At 41.7% G+C, this 10623-nt stretch overlaps 2 protein-coding genes across 8 annotated transcripts in view; one reads left to right on the forward strand and one right to left on the reverse strand.

Moving 5' to 3' along the window:
* The first annotated feature begins 4784 nt into the window (after positions 1 to 4784).
* Positions 4785 to 6227, forward strand: LOC118416997 (actin cytoskeleton-regulatory complex protein PAN1-like). Its single transcript, XM_035822314.1, has 3 exons — positions 4785 to 5013; positions 5301 to 5605; positions 5926 to 6227. Exons 1-3 carry the CDS (start codon positions 4881 to 4883, stop codon positions 6214 to 6216), a joined length of 729 nt encoding a protein of 242 aa, XP_035678207.1. The 5' UTR covers positions 4785 to 4880; the 3' UTR covers positions 6217 to 6227.
* Positions 6228 to 9223: 2996 nt separating this feature from the next.
* The window catches only part of LOC118416986 (protein virilizer homolog), an 82494-nt gene continuing 81094 nt past the window's right edge, over positions 9224 to 10623 (reverse strand). For all 7 annotated transcript variants that reach the window (XM_035822284.1, XM_035822288.1, XM_035822286.1 and 4 more), the window contains 2 exons: positions 10097 to 10199; positions 9224 to 9436 (listed from right to left, as the gene is read on the reverse strand). In XM_035822284.1, the coding sequence (XP_035678177.1) occupies positions 9367 to 9436; positions 10097 to 10199 (173 nt within the window). In that variant the 3' untranslated portion in view covers positions 9224 to 9366. The remainder of the gene's footprint in view (positions 9437 to 10096; positions 10200 to 10623) is intronic.

Genomic DNA, 10623 nt, shown 5'->3' on the forward strand with positions numbered 1-10623 from the left:
CAGGGAAAACCAAAGCTTTGCAACCCTGAGCAAAAAATTAATTATTTGGGTGAAAAAATACACCATCATCCACCTACTTTTGGAACAGTCTGTAGATCTCTGTAGAAACATTTTAAGCCACTTTGTTAGAGAAATTACTTTGAAATGTTATGAAAGATAGGAGTGATATGGTCATAGCAAAGCTATTCTAGTGTTACAAGAATTCCAATGTCGGTGACATGTTAGAGAATTATCAATATCACATTTGCAATATTAAATGCATTCAGTTTGATGAGTTTCAACTACAATTTCCTTTCCCATTGTTTTCTTTCTTTATAAAGTTGTACATTTTACTGAAATGGATCAATAAACTATTTCTTTTCTGATTGGATAACTGGTCTGGTCTGTTCCTGTAGTTTATCTGTAAACCTTTCTGATTGGATAACTGGTCTGGTCTGTTAGTGTATACGTAGTTTATCTGTAAACCTTTCTGATTGGATAACTGGTCTGGTCTGTTAGTGTAGTTTATCTGTAAACCTTTCTAGTAATTCTGATTGGATAACTGGTCTGGTCTGTTCCTGTAGTTTATCTGTAAACCTTTCTGATTGGATAGCTGGTCTGGTCTGTTCTTGTCTGTAAAGCTTTCTGATTGGAGCTGAGTTAATCTCAAAGCAGATGTTGAGGGAGGCTAGACTTTTCCTAGCTGCCCCATTTCCGTCAGTTGTTTACAGAAGGGCAGCTACATATAATTAAACAAAGATTTAACAACATCTGCTTGGAGATAACCAGTGAGTTAGGTAAGTTTGATTAAGCCTCCTTGAGTAGCCTGGTTACCAGACTGTTTCCAGTGCCTACACAAACCAGCTGAGCCTGGAATCCAGGCTACTTCTTGAGGTACCAAAATCCCACTACGTAACCCCCTAGTGCGACGCACAATTTCTATAGACGGGAGGGCAACTCCACAGTAACGGGAAGAACCTGGAATAACTGAGTTTAGTCTCTAGCTCTGGATCCTAATGGTTAAAGTTAGGTGTAATAGATTTAAATGTCTTACGCCAGTCCCGAGACTTCTCATGACCATTACAAGGATCTAGGAAGACCTTCCGAAACTATCAGTATCATAGAGAAAGATCAAATAAAGTATGACAAGGGACTCGTATTGAAACTTGCAGAAACTGTAGTTAAACTTTATTTGCAGTTTTGTACAATATAACGTTACATTGCTGTGAATGAGATAGAACAATATTTATACCTGCTGAAACTTTACAATCAACAGAGGGTTTTTGTAAACGCTTTTCAAAACATTTGGCCAACATATACTCATAAGAACGTAGTATTTTTTTTTCACATTCGTTTATTTTTCTGGTAACATCTATCAGACTGCAGATAACGCAACTGACTTTTAAAACATGGTGTGTGGAAAAACAAGGTTTTTTTACGGGTCTTTCAAGCCAAGCCACTCCCCGGCCTTATCCCAGCTGGTCATGCTGGATCGTTTGCACTTCTGTACAAACTCCTCCCTATTCACCTGCATAGGGGGGCAACAAAGATAAAGAATTACCCAAAAGTTTATTTAAGCCTCCTTCAAATCTTTAGGAACACACAGACCGTCAGAAAAAACAAGTTGTTGCTCCCAGTTGCAATACAACACAGAATTCTGTCCCTGTTGTCTATATTTCAACAGTAGCGAATGCACTGAGAAACTCACCCTCCTGCGTTCATCTGCTAACTTCTGTTGCTTCTCCAGGTCTTCCGCTGTGGACCTTTTTGCGACTCGTTCTCTCCTCCTGTTCAGACGTTTCTCCAAAGCCTGCGCCTTCTCCGAGTCCCGGGGAACGATGGCGTCCGTGTCGCTGACAGAAGAGATGACAAAAGCAGTGCTCTTGCGCTCCTTGGCGGATGCTTTGGCCTTCATCTTCGCTCTCCTCTCTGCAAGTCTACGAGACCTCTCAGCCAACATCTCCTGTTCAGACAGATAACGTTACACGCAAACAGATTTCGCTATAATCACAGATAGCTTCAAGACTTCAACTGTGCCAACAACCTATTGTTGTTTCTTTTTCGTCTATTTTTCTTAATAAATGTATGGTTAGCATCAGAAGTTCTAAAATTTCTATGTTGATGATCCACTACCTCGTTGTTCAATGATGTATGATGTAATGTGATGTTTATGTAATGCAATCTATGATATGATAACGTTATATGACCCACCTCTCGTCTCTTGGCAGCGTCGCCGAGTTGCTGTCTTAGCTGAGTGCGTCATCCCGCGGGCTCCTTCTTGACCCGTTCGCGCCTCTCCTGGAGAGTTTCCTCCAGCTTCGCAAGCTTAACTGGGCGGCGTGCGGGCTCGGAGGCGGGCTTGTCGAGCAGCACCTGGAAAGCGACGGACTCGTCCCGGGTGTTGAGGGGCAACACGCCGTCTTTACGGAGTTCAGCAAGAACGTCGGCCGACGACTTGCTTGGTCTCGGGAGGGACATTGGAGGTTGGTTGGTCAGAACCGGACATTCTGGAACAATTCATAGAATATGGGAAACTGTAGTCAATGGTGGTCGTAGCATATGACCCCGTTCATACTAAGCCTTGCAAGTCGGATTCGGTCAAGTCGCATACCACAGACCTGGTTCGATCGAACGCGAGTTCGACAGTGCGCGTTGGAAATCGCGTCCAAACTGCAATCTGGTTAAAGCTACATTCCTTGTAGTTTACTGAAAAGCTTGTACTTATTCCTAAAGTTTTTCACTTTCGTGCGGCACTGTTTCCAGTTTTTTACATACCCTTTCGGCTCCCACCTCCTTGTATATGGTTTTGTTTCGATACGCCCCCTTCAGCTTTCTCTGAAAACAAATCGCCGCCCAGTCTGCAACCTTGTTTTTGGAGCTGCAGGAGCAAAAACAGCTCGATAGTGTAAGAATAAAATCCCACATTATGCACGTGTAGTCGTCACGACTCTGTGATCAGTGACTATAACACTCAGTGGAACAGTGGAACTTTGTTGTTCTAAACGCAGCTAGGCAACTTTTATAACGTCACAACTGATGGGAAAGTATGGAATGTTCGACTATGGTACAAGACGAGGGGTGCTGTATTGTAAAGGTATATATGTTCTACAAGAAAAAAAAACATACGTCCATTGCTTCCCATCAATTTACATGTAGTTAGAAGGGCTGTCCAATGTCGCGTCAATTTTCGAGCTAAGTTGATTAAACTAGATCAGAAATATTGATTTTATTAACTTTTCTTACAACTTGACTTTACTTAACCCCCTCGTCTTGTCCCATAGTCGAACATTCCATATTTTCCCGTTGAACGTCACAACTAATGGCAAAGGATGGAATATTCGACTATAGGACAAGACTAGGGGTGTTGCATCTATACTGTATATGTTTCAAAAGAAAATAATAAAATATGAACACTTTCTTTTCTCGTTTGAGTTCTCCACTTTGGCGAAGCTTTCTATCCTACAGTTTTACAGCCATACAAAACGGAGCGTGAAAGTGGTCGCCTTTTCTATTTAGTCTGTATGAAACTTCATGTTTAGTTCACATGTCTGCAGAAACAAGAACGAGAGGTCACCAGTTGAAATTAAAAACAACCCTAGCGAGAACAAACATGCGGCTATTCTCCTTTACAAATCGTGACGTCAGTTGGTGGAACAGTCTCCCTGAAGAAGTGGTGACGGAACCAACGGTGAACATCTTTAAAGCAAGATTTGATCATCCTCACACTCAGGGTTGACATCGCGGCAAAGCCTAACGATATCACCCCTGACAAATCAGCCAGGGTATTTGGGTATTTGGCTTCTTGTTGTCGGAAGCTCGGAAAGGCGCCATATAAGGCGACTCATTAATATTCACGAGCAAGATAACAGTACCGGCGTAACGTTCTTTCAGCGTCCAGACGTCTTTATCAGGTACCAAATTTAACATTTGTCGGTTCTGTGGGTATAGGGTAACCACGGCATCACCGTATATATGTACCGACCTAGCATACGATAAAAAAAACATTACCATCACGCAAAGAAATACAGATCTTTGTACACGCCGCGCCGTACGCTGTTTGTTCGAAACTTGCAATCCGGTCGCTGATTGGCCCGCGACAAATCAGGCAAGCTCATTAATATTCATAAGCAGGGCGCCCCAAATACCCAAATACCCTGGCTGATTTGTCAGGGGTGATATCGTTAGGCTTTGCCGCGATGTCAACCCTGAGTGTGAGGGTGGATTTGATGAGTTCATGAAAGGACATCCTGTCGTCTATGACCCACTCTCACTCACTCACTCACTCATTCACTCACTCACTCACTCACTCACTCACTCACTCACTCACTCACTCTCATCCTCGCCGCATATCAGTCTTCGCTGATCGTCTATCACTACAGGGTCTTCGCTGATCGTCTATCACTACAGGGCACTGGATCATCCCCTAAGACCGACAATGTCAGTATCCTGAATTGAAGAGCAGCCCAAACTGGAGTCGACACTACTACCCGGCTGATACTCCTCTACTCTACTCTAGTCTTTACTGCTGGTCCTGATAACGCTTTAACGTTATACTATATCTTCCGCATCCGCTATTCTAGCCTTTTATGATTAGAACATCCCATAGCTTCCCATCAATTTGCTTTAACGTTACACGTAGTTAGACGGCTCGTCCGCTGTTACGCCAATTTTTGAGAGCTAAAATGATTAAACGGGTTCAGAACGATTGTATTTTATCAACTTTACTTACAAGTTGACTATACAACACCCCCTCGTCTTGTCCCATAGTCGAACATTCCATACTTTCCCATCAGTTGTGACGTTATAAAAGTTGCCTAGCTTCGTTTAGAAAAACAAAGTTCCGCTGTTCCACTGAGTGTTATAGTCACTGATCACAGAGTCGTGACGACTACACGCGCATAATGTGGGATTTTATTCTTACACTTTCGAGCTGTTTTTGCTCCTGCAGCTCCAAAAACAAGGTGTCCCCTGTGGAGGATGGAGATGAGGAAGAACCAGCACCGGGAGAGGAGGAGATGGTCCGCTGGACCACTGGTGAGTCCGTGCGGTATAGGACACTGGGTTAACGATGTTTTCTGTTTATTGTTTTTGTTTATTGTAATCATCGCACGGAATTATATAAAAATGCGGTCATTGTGTCAAGTTGTTTTCTTTTTCAGTCAAAATGGGCTTGTGGTAAGTTTCTGATAGAAAGTGGGGGTTAAACCCATTGCCATCCTATCACATCCTATAAACTGCTTCTACAAGATCGTATTTGTCGCCGTAAAATATGCTACGACCACCATTAACTACAGTTTCCCATATTCTATGAATTGTTCCAGAATGTCCGGTTCTGACCAACCAACCTCCAATGTCCCTCCCGAGACCAAGCAAGTCGTCGGCCGACGTCCTTGCTGAACTCCGTAAAGACGGTGTGTTGCCCCTCAACACCCGGGACGAGTCAATCGCTTTCCAGGTGCCGCTAGACAAGCCCGCCTCCGAGCCCGACGCGCCCGCACGCCGCCCAGTAAAGCTTGCGAAGCTGGAGGAAACTCTCCAGGAGAGACGAGAACGGGTCAAGAAGGAGCCCGCGGGATCACGCACCCAGCTGAGACAGCAACTCGGCGACGCTGCCAAGAGACGAGAGGTAGGTTATATCATATCATATCATAGAAATCTTTATTGACACAACAAAAATACAGCGACTTTCGTAGGGTCTATTACAACTACATACAGTACATAAAAACAGACAAATGTATACATATGCATTGCCTACATTTATGAGTGTCTATAGAAGTGAATAAGTCAACATTTTTTCACAGAAATCTAAAAAAAATGTAATCATACATTGAATAAGAAAAAAAGGCTAATACAAGTTAAAGGAGATAAAACTAGATTGTTTGCACAGTTCAAGTCTTGAAGCTATCTGTAATGGTGAATTCGCTTTGCGTGTATCTGCCTGAACAGGAGATGTTGGCTGAGAGGTCTCGTAGACTTGCAGAGAGGAGAGCGAAGATGAAGGCCAAAGCAGCCGCCAAGGAGCGCAAGAGCACTGCCTTTCTCATCTCCACTGTCAGCGACACGGACGCCATCGTTCCCCGGGACTCGGAGAAGGCGCAGGCTTTGGAGAAACGTCTGAACAGGAGGAGAGAACGAGTCGCGAAGAGGACCACCGCGGAAGACCTGGAGGAACAGCAAAAGTTAGCAGCTGAACGCAGGAAGGTGAGTTTCTCAGTGCACTCGCTACTGTTGAAATAAAGACAAGAAGGACAGAATTCTGTGTTGTATTGCAACTAGGACCAACCAAGAGAAAATAACGTTTTCTAACAGTCTGTGGCTTGTAATGTGTGTTCCTAAAGATTTGAAAGAGGCTAAGATAAACGTTGGGGGAAACTAATGACTTTTGTTTCCCGCCTATGCAGGAGAATCGGGAGAAGACTACACAGAAGTTGCAGCGATCCAGGATGAACAGCTGGGATAAGGCCGGGGAGTGGCTGGGCTTGAAAGAGCCGTAAAACTTGTTTTTCGATACTCACTGTTGGATTTTATAAACGATAAACTTTATACAAGAAATGGACGTAACGTTATATGTAATTTTACAAATATGCACGGTTTTATACTGTTAATTTCGTTCGACTTTTAGAAGTCAAAGCAAACCGGGAGTACATTTGGTTGTTCAAGCCATAAGTTGTTTTAAGTTTGCCACCTGGACGTTGTGAAGCAAATGAAAAGTTTTCAAAGTGGTTTGTGCTAGTTTTTTTTTTACATAAAAGAAATAGAAAAATACAATGTTGTAAACATTACGTTATTTGTTGCCTGAAATATGTTGTTTTACTTAAAAGTAAAAAAAAATGTCTTCAGTCTTTTGAATTGGTCAAATGTTTTGGCACGTAACTTCCTTTGATTGTAAGGTATCGGTGGGCAAATATTGTTCTATCTCCTTCGCAGCGTGTTGAGCACTCACATGTGAAAATTACAAATAAAGTGAAACTACGGTTGCTGCATCTTTTGAAGCGAGTTCCATGTCATCTTTTTGTCTGATTATTGACTATTATCTATAGTCGTCGTCGGACGTCCTTGCTGAACTGCGGTTCGAAAAAGAGCCAGAACTGTCTATGACATAGTATCAAAGATAACAAATGTATAAAGACAGTTTCTCGAAAAAGACTTTCATTCTAGAAGCCATGTTTTCACGCACTTTGTGTGTGCTAAACAGTAACTGTGACTGATAGGAGGCGTTCCTCTCACAATCACCTTGTTTCTATAACTTTAAAATAAAGTTATACCGTACATTCAATCACTTCATCTTTGCCTGGTAGAATTTAGATTATTCACAATCACTTCATGTTAGAACGTATTTAATTTTATTCACTTGCAATTAGCCCCATGGGCATGAATTTGCAACAAAACATTCTGTTCAAAAAAGTTACCCAGTTTTCATGGACTTATCTGGTAATCTCATCGATCGTCTTTTTTAGAAAAGGGCTTCAGCTCAGCAATAAGTCACTGATTCATTGTTTATCTTCATCGAACACCTAGGAGCCTACCTCAGGGAAAGGTGCTAAGAACCTAGAAGCATCTACATCGTTACTGACACTATGTTGACATCCTTTAAAATTTGGCAAAGTCTATAAGATGTTCAATGTTATACTGATCAATGTATGCTGCAGTTCCTATCTGTTCTGCAATTCGGCGTCCTTGTCACGTAGCGATAACGGCCCTTTGAAGTGTAAGCATAATGCAATTTTTGCACGTTCCGTTGAGGGGCGCCATTGCAACGCAAGGTAAAGCATTGAGTTGTTGCTTTATCCCAAGGGAGTGAAGTATTGGGTGGGTGTGATGCAAAAGGGGATGAAGTTAACTAAATCCCATTGCCTTGTGCCTAGGTATGAAGACTTTATTGTATGAAGATTTTAAAGTCTACAGTTTCAAAATAATGCTGGAGTAAGTCAATTCTAAATACACACGTAATTGTTATTATTGCCAGGAATTTCTTCCACTTAATAAACTGTTGCATCCTTACATCTACTTGGAGATTTACATATCACAACAAAGGAAGAAGACAACTAGTCCTGTTAGTCTGATATAGTTTATTGGAGTCTGTCTGCTCCTTGGTGTCAAACTTGTGGAAAAAAAAGAAACTTTGTACGTTCCAATTCGGGGTACATGTGCCCATATACATGTATACTGCATATACAAGTGTCCTGCAATCTTGAACAAACTTTGCAAATCTACCAGTGCACAGTTGATAAACACTGTTCACTCTTTACAATGAATCAAAGTAAATCATACAAAAAAACAGGAAATTATATTTTGAACATGTTGTTTTGTAAGTACACGTCATGAAATTATTTTCTAATAGCCTAAAAGTGAAGAAATCATTAAAGCAAAGCTAGGCTTCCTGGTGTTAAATATCCATATCTTAAATTCATATTTTGTGTCTGTAAATTTTTGTCAGTGACCACTAAGCATTGGTACATGCATGTACATGTGAGTGATGTTGCGAATGCTAATCACACTGTGATCATACGGGAATACCTTTTCTTTTGAGCAAATTGCAATCCAAGTCTTAACCAGGGTTTTCCCTGGCCTTAGATTTTATTCTGTCATCACAGTAAACAAATGCTCAACTCCTGGCGTGATTTGGCCAAACTCTCATCTTTTTCATATCAAAAAGACACTTTTGTCCATTAAGAAGACAGATTATGGCCACAATCTTTGTCCATCAATAGCAACCAGTTTTCATCACTTGGTAGAATGAAGGATGAAGCTAGCTTGGTTGAAGGGGAAATCGTCTTGGGTTTCTGAGTGTATCATTGTGTCACCACCATTGTACATGTAATATACATTGTATCTGTGAAAGTACTGACAACAGAGAGTGCACTAGCAGTGCTGTTACATGTAACATGAAATTCAATGTGTTTCATACCATATACATCCATAGTGAGATCATTATAACACCCTTTCTCCAGCAGTAGACATTCCATTCATCAAGGCACCACTGCTGTAGATTCTGATATCTGTGAGAGACTATTAGAGAATGTAACTACTACTTTAGGCAGCCCACTTGTGTTTATTGTTGTACGACATGTCCATATGAATTCCCATATCAACATGGTTATGATATCATGTAGTCTGTGGCCATGTTATAACACACACCACAGCAGTAACGTTAGCCAACTCTTAGACGTCAATGACACCTAAATTCTTAGACTTGTGACAGTTCTCAGTTCCTTGTGATATTTCTCTCTTCAAACGAAAAAAGTCCTTCCTCCAAAATCCAGGTTGCACCAGGGTCCCTTCCATGGGTTTTCCTTGACAGATGCACAAAGTTTGAGGAGTATGTGGTAAGTGTTGAGAGATTGTGTGGCCGCCCCCCTCCCCCATGTGTGACCTTGAAGGCAGGTTCTATCTAGTGAAGGACCTGGCATGTCTGTCTCTGCCCCTGCTGTATCCTGGACTGGGAGGTGGCAGGAACCTGGAAGGACACAGATACAGCATTACATTACATCATGGATGGGCAAGTGTAGGAAGACCACGTAAAACTCATCTACGAGTATGCTTTGCGAAGATGCTTTCTGCTCAGTGAAAGATTTGCCCAAGGCTATCAAGGATAGGGATGGATGGAGGGAGACAGTCATGTTCAATCGTGCAACCAGGATGCCCAGATGATGATGATGATTACATCATAAGTCCCATCCTGAATTTTTTCAATGTCAACCTTGCTAATGCATAACATCAACTCTCATAATTCTACCTGATGCCATATTACAGCCACATGGAAAATACATGTATATGTACATGACTTTAAAGTGATTTAAAGAGATTTACCAATGTAGCATCAATAATCCTGTGTTTTATATATTTGTACACTTCAGATAGTTGTATCTTCAAGACAATCTTGAGAACGCCAGGTCGAGTCTACTAACAATTTTTTTATGGGGCGGTATTATATAATTGGCACCCGGTAGAATTATGAGAGTTGATGCTAAAAGTTTACATGTAAAGGAACTTAGTATTTCTTATTTACTAACAGAAGCTGTGCTTTTCTTTCTGTATTTCATATCAACATCAATGTCAACATGTTTTGCAATAATAGATTCAAAAAGTATTCAAGAGACGTAACCAGTCTGCTCACCTCTGGTTGTTGTCCTTTTCCCTGGGTCCGGACCAGTGTCCCCCACGCATGCCCCGACCGCCGCCACCACCCCCTCGACCCAGCCGACCCCATCCTTCCCGACCTGAGGCAACCAACAGGAGACACATGAAGTCACGTATACAGGGTTTGTGTGTACTGCATACCAGTTATGGCATAATAACACACCAGGTTTGTACTGAACAGTACATTAGGTGCATAACTGGACAGATTTATTTTATTTAATCACACTGGGAAGAATCCCTTAAATTTTTTACTAGCGTGGTTGGTTCTTTAACATGCTCTCCTCTGAAACACAAGACCTCCATCTAACTTAATCTGACATATACATATTGTATAGTAACTGCTGATTCAGCAGTATCATAACCTCTACCTTACAACTGTACATACTGCACTGTGACTCCACATCAAGGTCACATCAACATATTTCCTTCCTTCTCAAAACATTTTTTACCAAAAATTCAGCAAGCAGACAAGATAAACAAGAGTTCGTAGACCTCAGCCTGCAT

Source organism: Branchiostoma floridae, chromosome 6 (assembly GCF_000003815.2).
Source record: "Branchiostoma floridae strain S238N-H82 chromosome 6, Bfl_VNyyK, whole genome shotgun sequence".
NCBI classification, from domain to species: domain Eukaryota; kingdom Metazoa; phylum Chordata; class Leptocardii; order Amphioxiformes; family Branchiostomatidae; genus Branchiostoma; species Branchiostoma floridae.